Source organism: Phacochoerus africanus, chromosome 2 (genome assembly GCF_016906955.1).
Source record: "Phacochoerus africanus isolate WHEZ1 chromosome 2, ROS_Pafr_v1, whole genome shotgun sequence".
Lineage (NCBI taxonomy): Eukaryota > Metazoa > Chordata > Mammalia > Artiodactyla > Suidae > Phacochoerus > Phacochoerus africanus.
The window spans coordinates 56,863,811-56,882,693 of NC_062545.1; the positions used below are offsets into that span (position 1 = coordinate 56,863,811).

The 18,883-nt window shown below is 33.0% G+C and overlaps 1 protein-coding gene across 2 annotated transcripts in view; it reads right to left on the reverse strand.

Annotated features, from left to right (window-relative positions):
• RNGTT (RNA guanylyltransferase and 5'-phosphatase) overlaps nucleotides 1-18,883 on the reverse strand; it is a 205,861-nt gene that overhangs the window by 75,084 nt on the left and 111,894 nt on the right. For both annotated transcript variants that reach the window (XM_047760902.1, XM_047760913.1), the window contains exon 13: nucleotides 8,439-8,539. In XM_047760902.1, the coding sequence (XP_047616858.1) occupies nucleotides 8,439-8,539 (101 nt within the window). The remainder of the gene's footprint in view (nucleotides 1-8,438; nucleotides 8,540-18,883) is intronic.

Sequence of the window (18,883 nt, forward strand, 5' to 3'; positions counted from 1 at the left end):
CACAAAATAAGGTGGTGAAAAAATTTTCATATATATGATTAATTAAAATAAGTATTTAAAAAACACTCCATTTAAAAGATAAATATCACCCAAAGATAGTAAGTCCAGCTAAATGCTTTTCACAAGAGACAAATCTAAAATATAAAGAAATAGAATAATTAAAATTAAGGGTGAAACAATATATACAAGGTGTATTTGTTTCCTAGGGCTTCCATAAGAAAGTAGTACAAACTGGGTAGCTTAAAACAACAATTTATTGTCTTATAGTTCTGGAGTCTAGATGTCTGAAATCAAGATATTGACAGAGCCATGCTCCCTCTGAAATCCATAGGAGAGAAATCCTTTCTTGCCTCTTCCAAGCTTCTGGTAGTTTGCTGACAATCCTTGGCATCCCATGACTTACAGCTGCAGTACTTCTATCTCTGCCTTCCTCATCACATTGCATTCTCTCCTCATGTATCTCTGTAGCCCTTCTCCTCTTATTGTATCTCTCTAATGACACTAGTCAAATTGCATTAAGGGCCCACCCTCCTCCAGTATGACCTCATCTTAACTTACCCTTTGATTACATCCACAAAGCCCCTATTTTCAAACAAAGTCACATTCACAGGGTATGCAACATACCTTTTTGAGGGACACATTTCAAGAGGCACTACACCAGGCAAACACTAACCAAAAAAGACAGGAGGATAGCAGGGAGAAAAAGGCTGACCAGAGATCTAATAATGTCCACTAATGTCAGACGATGTACTAGGTGAGAACAAGGGCAGTACGATAAGACCTGTTAGAGGCTACTACAGAAGTCCAGGTAATATGATGCTAATCTGAACTAAGACCTTGACTATGGAACAAAAGAAAGTCAATAGATTTAAGCAGTATCTAGGAAGTAAAACTAACAAGACTTTATTAGATAGTCAAGTAAAGGAGACAAAGATGATTTATAGGTTTCTTGCTTGTAAAACTGATTAGAACATGTTGGCAATCCCTATCTTCTAGCTAGTTACTTTTAAAAGTACAGACAATACCAATTCTTTTTATTGATCACTAACTCTCCAAGATTAGCTCTAACTCTCTATTTTGGTTTTCTTCATCTATCACAATCTGGTCCTGGCCTACTTTATTCATGTCTCCGCTTCCATAAACTCTAGTGATTCAACAAACATTCTACGTAATTTCATGACATTTTTTCAGACCATATATCTTGAATGCCATGCCTATGTATTTATAAAATTTTATTCAAATGAACCTTTTCCTATGGAATCTTCTTGGTACTATTACTAACAAAATATTTTATATGCAATATAAGATTGTCTGGTCTCCTGTAGTACTTTATTTGCACAGATAGTACATTTGTCACACTGATATGTATCTACATCTGTCCCTGCAGTCAAGCTACTCATACCTTCAGAGCAGGGCTTACTCATCTTTTTATTCCCAGCACCTAACAATGTGGTCTGCACACTGATGGTTTTCAAGAAATGGTTATTGAATAGTGATTAATCAGTTTTAACTAGCATTGCTACTTACTATGCTGAAAGTCTAAAAGTAAATGGAAGACAAGGGGGATAGTGATTTTTTTCATTTTTATAAATTAGATTCTGAAAAAAGATGAATAAAGGTCTTTGTTTCTTAGTAATGAATTCATGCAATTTATAGTTAATATATTCTAAACTCCCTTGAGACTATGTAATATGGCCTATACTTTCCATAATAAATCCATATTTAAATGGAACAATTTTAAAATCTAAATAATACATATTCCAGCCCTAATTAATGAGAATTAAAACATTGTTCAGAAGAGGTAAATTTGGTGATATCTGAGGAACTCATGTATTTGTTTAATGGTCAGTAAAACTACTTTTGATACTAGCATGTTAACTTACATATAATTTAGATCATCAATTTTTCAAACAATTAAATAAAAAAAAGAATGTACTTTCTTTAAAATTTAAAAAGCTACATAGACTTCCTCTGATGACTGAAAACATGCTTATGAAACCTGCAATGACTTTTATCAACAAGAATATCAACTACTTTTGAGCTGCAGATACAGAAAACTTCCAGATGGTAGAAGTTTCTAATTAAACTATTATAATGTGGTAATTTATTATAAATACAACTGTTAAATCTATAGTGTTTATATTGAACAATGCAAGTATACATATATGGTATTTAGGAAATCTAAAGCTTAACCTGTTATTATGCAATGAAATACACTTCCTACAGTTAAGCACCAGTTTTTAAAAACAAAGGTCATATACAATAGGTACCAATATAATAAAATTAAGATACTTTCTGAAAACAACCACTAGCAACATCACTTCATGAAGCTTTGCAAAAATCATGGATTGTAATTGTTCTTACTGTCCCATTATTCAACACTGGGAAGTCCAGTTTGCCAAGACAGAATTCTGATGTACTACACAAAGAACAAAATGAGCTCCTTCCATACCCTTCCCCCATATCCTTTCCCCTGAGATTCAAAGCTTAATATGAGTTCCATTTTCCAGAGATAAAAGGACTGCATTAACAATGATGTGCCCTAGCTTTCTTCTTTTTACAATAAATTACCATATTTATATTTTGAAGCTGTCATGTGCTAGAGGATATTAAATATCCTCTTGTCATAATTAACTCTCTAAACCAAATTAAATGTCTTGGTTCAAAACAGACTGTGAAAGTTAAAAGAATATAATTCTATCACAAATTATTCTGTAATTATTTTAATAATCAGAGCTATTTAATGTATTGCATAATTGATTTTAACAGAGAACTGCATAGCGGCTAAAAAGCTCAAAATTTTTCCTCCCTTTACTCATAAGACATAAACAAAAAGTTGAACTTGGGATTTTAGCAATAAATTTATAGAAAGTTCTTAAATACTTTTTTAGGCCAAATCTAATACTGCAAGCTGTAACAAATTGTTAATTTTTAAAATTCCATCCATAATTATATCCAATACAAGCCATTAGACTACAACACAAATGTTTCATTTTATTAAGGCTTAGTAACATTTTGTTATAAACTCTACTGTTTCTGCAGTAGACTAATATAATGGCATGGAAAGTCTCCTTTATGTGTACAATAAAAACTCAAGGTCTATAGTAAAATACTGTCTTCACGAGTTACTTGATTAGTCTGAATCACATCCTCTTCAATGGGATTCAAAGAGGGAACTGCACAAATATTTAATCTATACAATATTCCCCAGAGATATCTACCAGGCAATAAGCTTTTAACAATTTTTACAATTTTATAATTTTACAATTCAGGAAAACATTCATTAAATTAGAACAAATGACACAAGCAAAAGGTTCTCATTGCAAAGAATAATTTTAAACAAATACACATAAAAGTTGAATTCCAAAGAACCAAACGATAAAACAAAGGTAATACCAATTTCTCTTTAGTAAATTAACAAGTAAAAGAAAGTATTTTGATCGCAGTGAGGTTTATAAGCATATGTTTTGAAACCACGTGTTCTTTTCCTCCTAGGCAATTTGACTATGGTACTTATTTTGGTAGATGGCCTGAAGAAGATTTTCTGTAGGAAGCAGGAAAGATGAACTGAAAGAGTTTAGAGGAATTGCTAATACTTTATAGAGAGCTGGGCAGAGGAATTCAACAGTCAGCTATAGCTCCTTTCCTCTCCTAGCCCACATTGGAAATAAAGCACCATCAAGAATTTGATATAGGAACCACCCAATGGACTGAAACCCAAGGAAGCATTTGTCTTTAAAAAAAAGGTTTGCATGATGAGAATATTTTCAGATAGGATAATCAGAGCAGTTACTATAGGCCATCTGCTAAAATACAAAAGTAGCCACTGTTACACCCCCCAAATATGACCAGCTATATGCCAAATAGCTTAGTCATTAAGTATACTGGGTAATAACATTGGCTATGTTAGTGTTTTTATCTCTAATATCACTCACTCAAAATAATTTTTAATGAAATGTGAATAAAAGAGTTAAGAATTTCATTCCACAAAAAAACCGGGGTGGGGGGGGGCTCTGCTTAGCTAAGAAATAAGACGTTTCCCCCCTATAGTTTATTAGCTATATTCTTGCTGACCTTAATCCTTTCTTATACAAGAACATTTTTTCAACATCCTGAATATTTACCACTATAATTTCTTTCTTAAAAACAAAAACACTAGTTCTAGCAAGCATGAGAAATAGAATTAATCATTCTTTTATTTTTAAATAAATCTGAGCAAAAGGAAAAAAAACCACTTTAGTTAGCAGAGTAAGAGGACTTTTTCATACATTTTCAAGTAAAGTAGAACCATGTAGTTGATTCTATTTACTTTACAGTGCTTGTTATTAAGCCGGCATTTCTCACCTTCAAATTCCCAAACCTGAGTTGGTTAGATGCATCATTTTATTTCACCTCTATAAAACCTAGTTAAGCAACATTATTTTTGCATTTTAGCCCACTAGCTTATACTTGTAAACTCTGTAAGGGCAGAATCCATATTTGCTTTTTTGTTCACTTCTACAATTAAATACAGAATATGAACAAATCTTTGAGCTCAGCACTACTACTCTGTACATTTAACAGCTGAAGAAGCTAACAAAGATCAAGTAACAATAGCAAGCAGTAGAGCTCGAATTTGGTTCTGTGCAGTCCTGGCCAAGAGGGCCCCCCCCCCCCTTTTTTAGGGCTGTACCAGTAGCATATAGAAGTTTCCAGGCTAGGGGTCGAATCGGAGCTGCAGCTGCTGGCCTACACCACAGTCACAGCAATGCAAGATCTGAACCACATCTGCAACCTACATCACAGCTCACAGCAACACTGGATCCCCAACCCACTGGGCCAGGGATCCAACCCATATCCTTATGGATACTAGTTGGATTCATTTCCGATGAGCCACCACAGGAAGTCCGAGAACCCAACGTTCTTAACCACTATACACAGCACCATGGTTAAGACATTTGTTTCCCCAAAATTCCATAAATATACTATACTATATATATTTTGTGACTTTGCTGTGTTCTTGCTCTCCAAGTATTTAATGATTTGTACTTAATTGTACAAATAAATTGGAGATATATGCATTTTAAAGGGGAAAAATTAATAGGAAATGACTCACATAGAAAAGTGAATTTAGATAATTCAGCAAACAACAGAATGGTAAGACTGACAAAAAGGGAATATGAACTTTTAAATCTACCTTAATGAAAACAACAAATATAACAGCAAACAGTGAAATGCTTACCATATGCCACCTGTTCTAAAATATTTTACATATATTAGCTAATTTAATCCTCACGTAAATCTCATGAGGCCAATTCCTATTTTACTGATGAGGAATTCAAATCACAGAAACAAAGAATGTGTTCAAGGTCACACAGCTGACAAGAAGATTTAAATTCAGGCGGTCTGGCTCTAGAATCTGAGCTCTAAACTATGCTGGAAAAACAGTAAGTTGATACTGCTTGCTGTATGTCACTGACATCGTACTCAGGTGTTGACACTCTCCAGAACACAACTTTCGTAATCCTAGCTTTGACAGGGACCATGGTTTTGGGTTGTTAATCAGTTACTACAAACCCACAATAATTTTAAAGCAATGTATAGCTTTCAAATGAAACTCTGTACTGTATGTCTACAAAGCCAACACAGTATAAACTGCTAGGATATACACAAGTTAGGCCATGATAAATCAATGCGGACTTAACATATTTGAATTTTCAGAAATGATACTAGAAGGAGTGAAAAGAGCAAAGTTTAGATTTTAAGTACCATCAAAAGGGTACTTTCACGAATATTTTTCTATTTGCATTAAATTTTAATCTAACATGAATCTATACTATAATCACTTTATTACAGCAGCTGAGGGAAGATTCGAATTCATAAAAAAAAATCACTGCAAACATTTTCAAAGATTGGTATTTATATTATACCTTTCAAGATATTCTTACTCCATCCTAAGCTTTGTAGACATATTTAGAAGCACAATCAAGAAAAGAAATTAGCTTGTCTCATGGTATTTTAAAATCTTAGTCCCACTTCACTAGTAACATGCTATGATTCTTATGATTCAAAGACATGGCTACTCTCCTTTCAAACTGTTGCAGGAATATTCTTCACAATGCCCTCTCACATACTGCACTTAACATAAGCATTGGATGTAAATTCATTTATTTTGTGAAAACTGCTACAATACATAATATTCTCTACATGGAAAAAAGCACATTACTCTGGCTAACTGAATAATACATATTCTATGTAATAGTTATCATCCTATAATTCATATAAAATACCCCATTTCTGAAAACTGACACCCATGTTACATAACTAAATTATGTATGTACACCAATGTAATTTGCATATTCCTTTCAGAAAAATCATCTTAAATGCTGGCATTCTAGTGTGTTTAAAAGTACTAAAATCAAAAATGATTCTTTCTTTTTATAAAAAGACATTTAAAGAGGTAAAAATTTTTAAATGTATTTAAAAATACATGAAGAATAAAAGCAAAGGACAAACTAATAAACTGAATTATACTTTGCTATATTTAATTGCAATGGACAAATGCAAGAAAAAATAATTAATAATATCATTCTTATAGGACATTCTGCTAAGCTTTCAAGCAGCAGCTTTCAAGTGCTATTAGGAATTACAATCTGCTAAAAGCAAAACAAAATAATCTTTCAAATATCAATGAAATAATCAATAAAAACACACAAGGGTTTATCTTAACTAAATATTATAAATATAGCATTTAGGCAAAATAAGATATTTAGTAATAAAGCAATTTAACAAATTTTACTTCATCTTTGAAGACTTACTTCCAAAGAACCATATTCATCTGTGTCTTTTAAGAAACATAAAAAAGATGTAGGTGGTTTCATCAGAATTAATCCCTTAGCCATCACTGTTTAGAAGAGATGGTCTTCTCAAAGACACTTCCCAAAAAAACATATCGAGCCTACACTCAGCTTGTAGGTCTACTGATGTGGAAGTTCTACAGCAAACCAGCAACCCAGAGTATCTGCACACCCAATACTTTGTCAAGAAGAAGAATCCTGAGCTTACTACTTGTCAATACTTATCCAAAGATATTTAATATATGGAGGGGTTTGGGGAGGCAGTTTCCAAAAAATACTTATTAATTATATTTTTCATATGAATGGTATTATAGAAATATATTATATTGATCATATTAATAATTAATAAATGATTAACTGATATTAAGACCAATGCATGGCTAAGATAAATTAGAGAAACATCATTTTTGGATAAGTAGTAAACTCAAGATTATTCTTCCTGCCAAAGTATCTGGCATATAGATATTCTAGGTTGCCAATATTATTTCTCTAATCTTTTATATTATTTTACAGAAAATATATATTCTATCCAATCCTACAAGTAGTCAAAAATTATCTATCTATTTTTAGGTTAAATCAGACAAATACAGAGTGAAATACTGAAGCAACACTATTTGGGAGCTCAAATAATTGTTCCGACAAAACTGTAATCTGCTATTAAGCCATAAACTCTTATTTAAGGATGCAAAATATTAACTGCCCTATTTTTTTTTTGAAAACTGATCCCTATTAAGTCCCTATATGACTTAATAAACTCCTTTTTTCAGTTAGGATTCACCATACTACACAATATCTTTATTTAAAAATGAGTGTACAGTCTTTTAAGAGACTTAACCTTCTAGAATCTGGATTCATATAACTGATCATATACCCTTTATTCCATTAGCTACAAAAAAAGCAAATCTGTGATTTATCTTTGGCAAGTGAAAAGGACTTCATGGCATGCACTGGTACACTTTTAACCTCTCTCAATAAGTGTTATCTTACTTACATTAAGATGCCATAAAAAATTGTGGAACAAGGAAAAACAATGAAAATATTCATGCCAAAGCATTTTTTACTCTAAAATATGAAGTCACAAAAGAATACTAATCAATAAATGAAAAAATTAATACAGTGAACACTATGAAAAATCTTAATGAAATCCCACAATTAAAACCCTACCCCAATAAAGTATAGATAAATGTTTGCTATGCAAATACAAACATGAAGTAGTTTCCATCAAAGAAAAAAGGCTTGTTTCCAAACATTTAATTATTTAATTATAATAATAATGATCATATCTTAATATTTATATTAATATTAATTACTTTCAAATAAAATCTATTTTCACTTTTACAATTTAACAAAATTCTTTTTTTTTTAATATTAGAAACCACTGCTTTTTTAAAACTAGAGTTAGTGAAGTTTAAAATACTAGCTGTAACATGCCAAAGAAGTAATCTGGGAAAATGAGATAGATTTATGGGTATGTACATAAAGTATATTGTAGAAGTATTTCACTTTTTTTGTAAAGTATATGTAAAATACCTGGCAAACAGTGATGCTTTACACAGTGTTATTTTGTGTAAAAATAATGGGGAAACAGAGGTGCATACTTACCCTTCTCCGCCCATTCTCGTTATCTTTAGGCGAAAATCAACAGAATTCAGACTAGGGGGTTTCCATTTCAAAATATCATCACATCGACCAGGTTTATATTTCTAAAGGAAATTACAATGATGATAATAGTTAATATGATGCTAAAAAATTAAACATTCAATTTATTAAATATAATTATCAATTACTAACTATTAAGCAAAATTACTACTTTTCTGAATATAATTTTTGCTATTTTCAACTGCTGAGTGGTTAAATATCTACCATCTTACTGACGGCCTTTCTCCTTTTTCTGACAAAGCATGTAGACACTTGTTTGTGAGACACTTGTCTCAAGAAATAATGAAACCTAATATTCCCACCAATCTGATTATAACTGAAAGGAAGTTTGATCATTTAAAAAAAATTTGGGGGGAGTTCCCAGTGTGGTGCAGTGGGTTAAGGATCCAGTGTTGTTGCAGCTATAGCATATGTCACAGCTGCAGCTCAGATTCAATCCCTAGTCCAGGAATTTCCATATGCCACAGGCATGGCCAAAAAATTTTTAAAAACACAGAAAGATTAGATTTTGTTTCTTCTTATTCTTTACTGTGGGATGATACACAATGAGCAAAATTAACTAATGAACTTTGACAAACAGATAAAATCATGTAACCAACACCAAAATCATGATTTATAGTCACCCCCAAAAGTTTCCTCTTGACACCTGCAGTCGGCTGCCTCCCACCAACTCTCCCGCAACGGTGACCTTCTTTCTATCACTACAGTTGTGCCTTTTCCAGAATTCATAAGAAATTCTTAACATGAGGTTTTGCAGTAGGCTGGTGCATATATTAGTAGCTTCTTCCTTTTTATTGAAAGTGAACAGGGTTCCATTCTATGTATACACCAAAAATTGTTAATGCATTTATAAGCTGATGGATAATTTGGCTGTTCCTATTTTTAGGCTATCATACATGACGCTACTCTGAACATTGGTGTGGACATCTGTTTTCATAACTTTTGGGTACATACTCAGGAGCAGAATGGCTGGGTTACATGGTAAATGTATGTTTGACTTTTTAAGAAACTGTCAATCTGTTCTCCAAAGTGGTGGTGACATCTTCCATTCCCACCAGAGATACATGAGAAATCAATCTGCTCCACGTCCACCCTAGGACTAAGTATTGTCAGTCTTTTTAATTCTAAAGTATATCTCATAATTTTAATTTGCATTTCTCTAGTGACAAAAGATGCTGGAGATCTTCTAATTTTCTTATTTGCTGCTGTGTATCTTCTTTGGTGAAGTGCTTGTTCAAAATTTTACCCTTATTTTTTCTGAGTTATCTCCTCATAAGTGACCTGTAAGAGTTATTTATATATTCTAGATATATGTACTGCAAATATTTTCTATCAGTTTTTGCCTTGCCTTTTCATTTTTCTAACAATTTCTCTTGAATATATTTTAATGAAGTAAAAGTCACCTATTTTTTTCCAGTTTTATTGAGGTAGGATTGAGAAATAAAAATTTAAGGTGTACACTATGAAATGATTACCACAAACTAATTAACATGTCTGTCACCTCACAGTTACTTCTTTGTGTGTGTTATAAGACTATTTAATATTTAAGATCTATTCCCCCTCAGAAATTCCGAGTGTACTTTATTATTAACTATAGTCACTATGCTGTGCATTGGGTCTCCAGAACTTAATTCATCTTATAACTGAAGTTTCTAACCTTGATCAATATCTCCCCTCTAGTCCTATCCCTCAGCTTCTGGCAACCACCATTCCATACTGCTATAAGTTTGACTTTTTTTCTTTTAAGAGTCTATACACATTTTGTCTGTGTCTGGCTTACTTCATTTAGCATAATATATTCCAGGTTCATTCATGTTGTCACAATTGGCAGAATTTCCTTCTTTCTGAAGACTAAATAATATTCCATTGTATCTGAATAACATATTTTCTTTATCCATGCATCCACTGACACTTTGTTTCCACATTGTGGCTACTGTGAATATCACTGCAATAAAGATGGGAATGCAGGTATCTCTTCAAGATGCTGGCTTTATTTCTTTCCAAAGTGGAATTGCCGAATGACATAACAGTTCTATTATTAATTTTTTGAGGAACCTCCATACTCTTTCTCATAAGAGCTGTATCAATATACATTCCTACCGACAGTGCACAAGTGTTTCCTTTTCCTCACGTCCTCACCTGCAGAGGTTATCTTTTCACTTTTTGATAATGACCACCCTAACTGGTGTAAGGTGATATCTCAGTGTGGTTCTGATTTGCATTTCTCTGAGGATTAGTGATATCAAGCATTTTTTCAAAATCATCCATTTTAAACGTCTATAATTTGTGCTTGTTGTGCCCTCTTTAAGAAATCATTGCCTATATTAAGGTCACTGCAATTTCCTACTATTATTTCCCTAGAGAAATTTTACAGTTTTAGCTCTTATTTTTAGGTATATGATCCATTTGAAGTTAATTTATTTATATGGTGTGAAGTAAGGGACTGTTCGTTGCTTTGCAGGTGGATATCAAATTGATCCAACACCATTTGCTAAAAGATTACCCTTCCCTCACTGAAATGCCTTGGCATCTTGGTAAAAAATCAGTTGTCTATAGACACGGATATATTTCTATTCTCACTAATCTGTTGCGTTGATAAATATGCCTTTCTCCCTGCTCACAGCACAGTGTCTTCGTAACTCTAGATTTATATAAGTTTTGAAAACAAATTGTGTAAGTCCTCAAACTTTGTTTTTCTTTTTCCAAACTCTCTTAGTTAATGTAGCATTTATATTTCCACATACATTTTTAAATCACCTGGTCAATTTCTATGAAAAATATGTACTGGAACTTTAAGTAAGGATGCACTGAACCAATAGATAAATTAAGTAAGAAATAATATTTTAAGAATACTGAATTTTTCTCAAGTTCTCTGGTGGCCTAGCAGTTAGAGACTCAGTGTTGTCACTGCGATGGCTCAGGTGAGATCCCTGGCCTGGGAACTGACAATGCCACGGGAATAGTCAAAAAAAAAAAAAGAAAAAATCCCTTTTTCATGATCCCCCAAATAATAAGGGCAAAGATATTACATAATAGCAGGACTAAAGCCTTTTTAAAATAAATATCTATGAGTTATCAAACATGAAATACAGGATCTTGCTGAATATAAACAAGGATACAAAAACATCTTTTCAGGCTCAATATTCCAATGTATAATTAGGGAGCAATACACTTTAATTTCATTAAATTCACCAACATGCATCTAGATTAAAATAATTATCAAAGCTATATTTAACTGATACAGATCATACTTGGTTCTACAGAAATAAATCTGATTTTACCAGGTGAGTTGTCAAATAAAAAATTAGGGATAGATTAGGGCTGAAAGCAATTACCAATATAATCCGAGATGTCCATTATCGTCTTAAAGAAAAAAATGTAATGAATGCAGATGTCAGGCAACAAAGTAAGATGTTCAGGAAAGTGTTTACCAAATGAGAGCAGAATGTGTCTCAGAGGTAGAGAATGGCCATGTGCCAAAGAAGTCCTCTAAAACTAAAATAGAGAGAAAATGAAATGGAGGCATAAGTGATATATTTGCTGTATAAAGTGGTTGTTCTCAATTAGGGATTTTACCCCCCAAGGGATATTTGGTAATGCCTACATTTTTGGTTGTCACAACAGGGGACGGAAGGGTGAGCTACTGCCATCTAGTGGGTAGAGGCCAAGGATGTTTCTAAACACTGTACAAAGCACAAGGCAGCTGCCCACAACAAAGAATTATCTAGACTCAAAAGTCAATCGCACCAAAGTTGAGAAACTCTGATGTAAAGGAGCTTTGTTATTTAGTAATAATAACAAAGAGGACAAGATATCTGTTCTTCTTGGCTTCTACTAACTACAGATTTTAAGCAAGTTCAAAGTGTGGTCTTCATATTACCTCAGTTGCGAAAATGCAATAATAGGATTTCACTCACCTAATACAGGATATCTAGGCCAGAGATGTCTAAAATGCTTTGCAACCCCATGCCACTCAACAACTTCCACTAGTAAAATGTGAGCAGCTAAGTTATCATAATACATATTCCAGGTCCTACACTGAAACCTGAGATGTAATACCTTCTTCATAACGGCCACATCCTGAAAGTAAGAAAGATCCCTGGCCTTACCATACATTAGTTTTATTTTTGTTGTTCTAGCATTTAGTTTTAAAGAAACAAGGAGAAATCCTACTTGGTAACTCTATTGAACAGAAGAGTAAAACAATTCTAGTTTTAGTGACTTGATTAGATCCTTTGTCCATGTCTCACTGAGAAGCAAATAACAAATATCTATCATGCAAATCAAGACATAAAAATACTCTGTATGGAGGAAAGTCACTCATCAATACTAAGTATCTACTCTGCACCCAGTACCATACAAGTTGGGAAAGATACAAAGACTCAAAAGACATTGAGGCTTTTGAGAGATACCAGAGAGGTGCTAAAATGAACAAGAGTTGCTGAGGAAGTACAAGAGAGAAACATCAAAATCAGGAGGCTGGGGTAAAGAATTTTTTTTTGAACAACAAAAATGCATGAATTGAATTTTGAAAAATAACTGGGTTGAGAGAAAGTTCTAGGCAATAAGACCACAAATAGGATACCTGGGTTGAGGGGAAATTTGCTCAAGTTTTCTGAAACTAAGTTGGCTCACTACCCAAAGCTTTTCCTGCTGATGTAGAAAGGGAAGAGCCCATCTTCTACAAAACTATCTCAACACCACCACTTGGGACTCCATTTCTGCAAAGTCAGAGAGACAGTAGAAGGAAGCAGGGGTAAAAAATGGAGAATTCCATTTTCAAAAGCTTGCTGACATTTCTCATTTACTTACAAAAATTTTATTGCTATTTATGGAAAGCGAAGTGATTTGAGAATAAAATTTAGTATTATAGAATTAATGCAGTTTCTTGGCTTATTCAGGTTGGAAAAATCATTCAAAAATACATTCCTATTACTATTTCTATTACCTAATTAATATCTAACTAATTAACTTCTTGCTCTTGTTTTAATACAAAATAACCTGTGGCTTACATTTCTTTTTCTTGTACTGAACTACAGTTAATTTACAATGCTGCATTAGTTTCAAGTGTACAGCATAGTGATTCAGTTTATGCACACACACACACACACACACATACACACACATTCTTTTCCATCATAGGTTAGTGGTTTAAATGTCTAATGAAATAATTTCTCAAAACAAAAATTATAGCTACACAAAGACTTCTGAAATTTCAATGTTAGTGTCTATATTTGAGCAGTTCCAAAGAACTACAAATGATTGTAAATTTTAACCAATAAGGAAACAAGAATAAAGACAGGCTAAAGGAAAATAGCCAGCTAGCATCAAGACCAGTTAGTAGACCTGAGTAAGAATACTAAAAAAATGAGGGACACTTAAAGCATAAACTCCCTCTTTCTAATAGATAAATTGATAGATAACTTTGGCCAAAAAATTCCCAAATTACAGTAACACAGAAAATCTTTCCACCACTAACAAAATAAAATATATCATTTGTCCAAAAGCAAATGATGACAGGTTGGGTTAGCTATCTCACGAGATACTATAAAACTGTTCCAAAGGGAACCAATTTTAAGTGACTTGTTCGCAAATTACTTTTAGTCTAGTTTTGTGTGGAGTGGTGAGTAGCAAGGGCCAGCAACTGGCAAGGCCCTGGCTAATGGGAAAAAGAGTTCAAACAACCTAATAAACTTCATCAACTAAACCACTCACCTAATCTTTACCACGCAGGTACCAGTGAAAGTCTCCTGGACCAAGTGTCCCATCTTATCTTTAGCACAGGTCTCATCTCCCAACACACCCTGGTCCTACCCTCTGGGCCACCAAAGAGGCCAGCCACTCCACCAGTCTGCAATCATCTCACCTTGCTGCTGTGTCAAGTTTCTTCTTCTTTGAGGGCAGAAATCCTGCCTTTATCCATTTTTATTATTTCTAAAACTCAGCAGTGTGTATGACATATTAAGAGACACTCAATTTATCAGATGAAGGAACAAGCTAATATATACCAAAACTCAGGATTAATTCTTATTTAATATCCAAGACTAGTGTTATCTGGTATAAAATTCCGCCAATTTTTAGAGCTGGCAGATTCTCAGTTTTTCCTCTTCTCTGGTGGACGGACACCAGTCTAAATAAAAGCAGTCTACTAATAGGAGGTCGAACTCTAGATACAGGTAACATCTGAATACTTTATACATCAACTATGTTACCCTCCTTTTTAGATAATTTGTGCTGCGTAGTATCACTGAAATAATTTCCTCTGTTCTTAGTACAAAGAAGAGTACTATAAGAGCACAGGGGAAAGTTATACTCACCAAGTCAGCCGGGCTTCCCCAAGGAAGCCATACACAATTTGATATTCAAAGGATGAATGGGAGTAATACAGAAAGGAGGAAAACAGTTTGCTGCAGAAGAAACAGCTTGTGTAAAGATGTACTCATTATAGAATACTTCAATTTGTAGCTTTTACAAAATGAATTGGTCTGTCAGGAAAAAGTACTACTAAAGTTATCAATGAACTTCAGCAACAAAAGGAAAATGTATTCTAAATTGACAAAACATGTTTTGAAACATTTCTTCTACAAGTCTGAATTGCCATAAGCATAAGGGATGGAAGATGTCAATAGTGAGACCTATTCCTCTGATGATTCCCAAGATGTTCAAGTTAGCGCACTAATAAAATGTACATTAAAATATGTGGCTGGACAAATTCTGAAAAGCAGAATATAAAATAATGTTCGGCCTTCTCTTGAAAAGTGGAGTGGAAATAAAAATATATTGCAAAATTTATATTTGCTTATAAATACATAAAGAAACTGTGAGAGATAAGATACATACACAATGGAATACTACTCAGCCATAAAAAGAATGAAATAATGGCATTTTCAGCTACATGGATGCAACTAGAGCATCTCATACTAAGTGAAGTAAGTCAGAAAGAGAAAGACAAATACCATATTATCACTTAAATGTAGGATCTAAAATATGACATAAATGACTTGGACAAAGAGAACATACTTATGGTTGCCAAGGGGAAGGGGATTGGGAGAGGAATGGAGTGGAAGGTTGGGGTTAGCAGATATAAGCTACTATACACAGAGGGGATAAACAACAAGGTCCTACTTTATAGCACAGAGAATTATATTCAATGTTCTATGATTAAACCATAATGAAAAATAATACTTAAAAAATGTGAAACAACACTCAAATCAACTATTCTTCAATTAAAAAATAAAAATATACTATAAAACTTAATTTTAAAAATGTCTACCATTAATATTTCAACATTAAACTTAAGTTACCAATAAAAAAGAACTATCCTTAATTCACTGTGTTTAATATGTATCACATGAAAACTGATTTTGTACTTTTTATTCACTTGGAATTCACTGATTCTTTCACTTTTGTAAAGTATTTATATTTATTTTTCCTTTTTTCTGCTACCAATATATATCATCATTAGCAGTGTCTTTTTGTTGTACATTAACATTATATAGCTATATCCAGCTAATGCTGATTAAAAATTATTCCTCTTTAGCTGTTTTGTCAACAAAATTCGATGGAAAAGCAAATGTTTTATTTATTAAGAAAACTAGAACAATAATCTTCTTCTTCTTTTTCTTCCTTACACAAAGCAAGCTGAGAATATTTTGCTATCTTCCAAAAACTGAATAAGGCAAAAAAAAATTTAAATAAACAAGGTGTATTTTCATTCCTGGCAGTTCACTGTTACAAATCTTTGGAAATTATTATATATTTTTCAATATAAAATAACATATTTGGGGAAAAGATAGAATGACACTTTTCCAGTCTGCCAGGAAACAGAGCCCTTCTTCAATTGAAGACCTATCAAAATATGCAAGCAAATGTCATGGCAACAGAAGCTCTCACCATGGTAACATCATCTCTGCTACAGAAGAAAACCACTCTAATTCGTCATGTACCTCAAGACAAGACATTAGACTAATTCCAATTTTCATTTTACAATCTATCCATAACATTCAATATACCTGGTAGTAGTAAAGATTTAATAAAAACATTAATATTTAACAAGAAAGCAATATTAAAATCAAAGCTGACTCAATTTACATGCAAACTGATTAATGGGTGAGACATAAAATCAAGCTGACCCACCTTATAGAAAAATCAGGATAGTGATGAAAACATAAAAAAAGAACTCTATCACTATTGCTTGAGAACAAATACTCTCATCTCAATATAGAAACAACTGTATGTTTTACTAATCACAATATAGCTAGCAGATAAAATAAGAAAAAGTCTTTTAAAATAAAGGAAATATTTCAAGTTTTTATTACCACCTTCACTCTGCAATTCATTACATATAATTCTGGTTTTATTTCATAGTGAGGGATTATTAATGGCACAAAAACACTTATCTAGAAACATAAGTGTCTCCAGATGACAAAAGTAAAATCAAATACAATTTTTGAAAGGTTAGAAATTAATGTTATTACCACAAATAAAAATTTACTATGCTACATAAATCATCAAAATCCTCATGTAAAAAAGCGAGTAAACAAATAAGCATTATCAACTTTGAAAATTAAACTGAAAGATCTAATTGCTGTCAAGTAAAAGATCTACTGCCTATAGCATATTAAAATGCCAAATAGCCATCTTAAAATATTCTTTTTTAGGTGAGAAAGCACAAAAGATTAGCAATTCAAAATGTCAATGAAAGCATAAAACTGAAAACCTTATATGTAAGAGCCTAATAAAACATAGTTGATTTATGGTATAGACTAATAACCAGATGGAAAATTCAATTTGAAAACATTTCTTCTTAAAAATCATCACTTAAGTTTGATCAAAGTTTGAAGCTTAAACCTTGGAAAGAATGGAGTCTTACATTAAAATAAACAGCCAATTTTTCTTTGAAGAAAATACCCATTTTTCTCAAAATTATTAAATATTTTGGCAAATATAACTTATACTTCAATTTTTTAATGGGTTATGAATAAAGTCACCTTTAAATAAAATAATTAAGTCACCTTTAATAAAAATACCAGTTATTTCTGCATCAACAGCAAAACACAAGGGGAAATCAAAAGGTAGTATGTGATAAAGAAGACAGTAAACTGGCTTTGAATCTAGGTTTGGTCTTTAACCTGGAAGCAAGGGAAAATCTGGAGAGATGAAGGAAGAAGACCATTCTGGATGTGGTATAAAAAAAAGACTAGAGGGTGACAAAGTGGATGCTGCAGGACCAGTTAGGATTCTGCTGCAGTGGTCCAGGCAAGAGGCAATGAATGACAAGTCAGACCAGAGCTGTGGCAACAGTAAGTGAAGAGAAAAGGGGAGAATTTAAGAGATATTTAGGAGATAAAACAAGATTTGGAAATGGATTAGAGGGCTAAAAGAGAGGAAGGTGTCAGATATGATATCTTAACTTCTCACTCAAGGAGATGCATTTAACTAACTGACATAGGAAATGTTTAGAAAGAATCGTTTTGCATAGTTCATATGTTGGCTTGTTTGAGTAGCAGAGATGGAGTTCGGCTTTAAAGTATATTGAGTTTCTGGTGGTTTTAAGAAATTTAAAAGGTGATATCATGATAGGCAATTGGATAAACAAATCTGGAACTTAAATAGAAATCAAAACTCTGAGTCACAATGAAGGCACCTCAGAAAACTAAATACAGAACTACCATATGATTCAGCAATCCCACTCCTGGGCATTCCAGACAAAACTTTCATTCAAAAAGATACATGCAACCTTATGTTCACTGCAGCACTATTCACAATAGCCAAGACCTGGAAATAACCTAAATATCCATCAACAGAAGAATGGATTGAGATGTGGTATATATACGTAGTGGAATATCACTCAGCCATTAAAAAGACAAAATAATGCCATTTGAAGCAACGTGGATAAACCAGAGAGTCTCATACTAAGTGAAGTCAGAAAGAGACAAATACCATATGATATCATTTACATCTGGACTCTAACATAGTGCACAAATAAACATATCTACAGTAAAGAAACAAACTCATGGACATGGAGAACAGACTTGTGGTTGCCAAAGGGGAGGAGGAGGGAGTGGGATGGACTGGGAGTTTGGTATTGGTAGATGCAAACTACTGGATTTGGAGTGGATAAGCAATGAGATCCTGCTGTATAGCACAGGGAACTTTATCCAATCACTTGTGATGGAACATGATGGAGGATAATATGATAAAAATAATGTATGTATATGTGTAACTGGGTCACTTTTCTGTACAGCAGAAACTGAAAGAACACTATAAATCAACTGTAACAACAAAAACATTTTTTTAAGTCTGAGTTACAGGCTTATAGGAGATCTAGCCATGAGTGTGGATAAGATTTCTAGGGAGTGAGCAGAGCATTAGAGAAAAATAAAGGT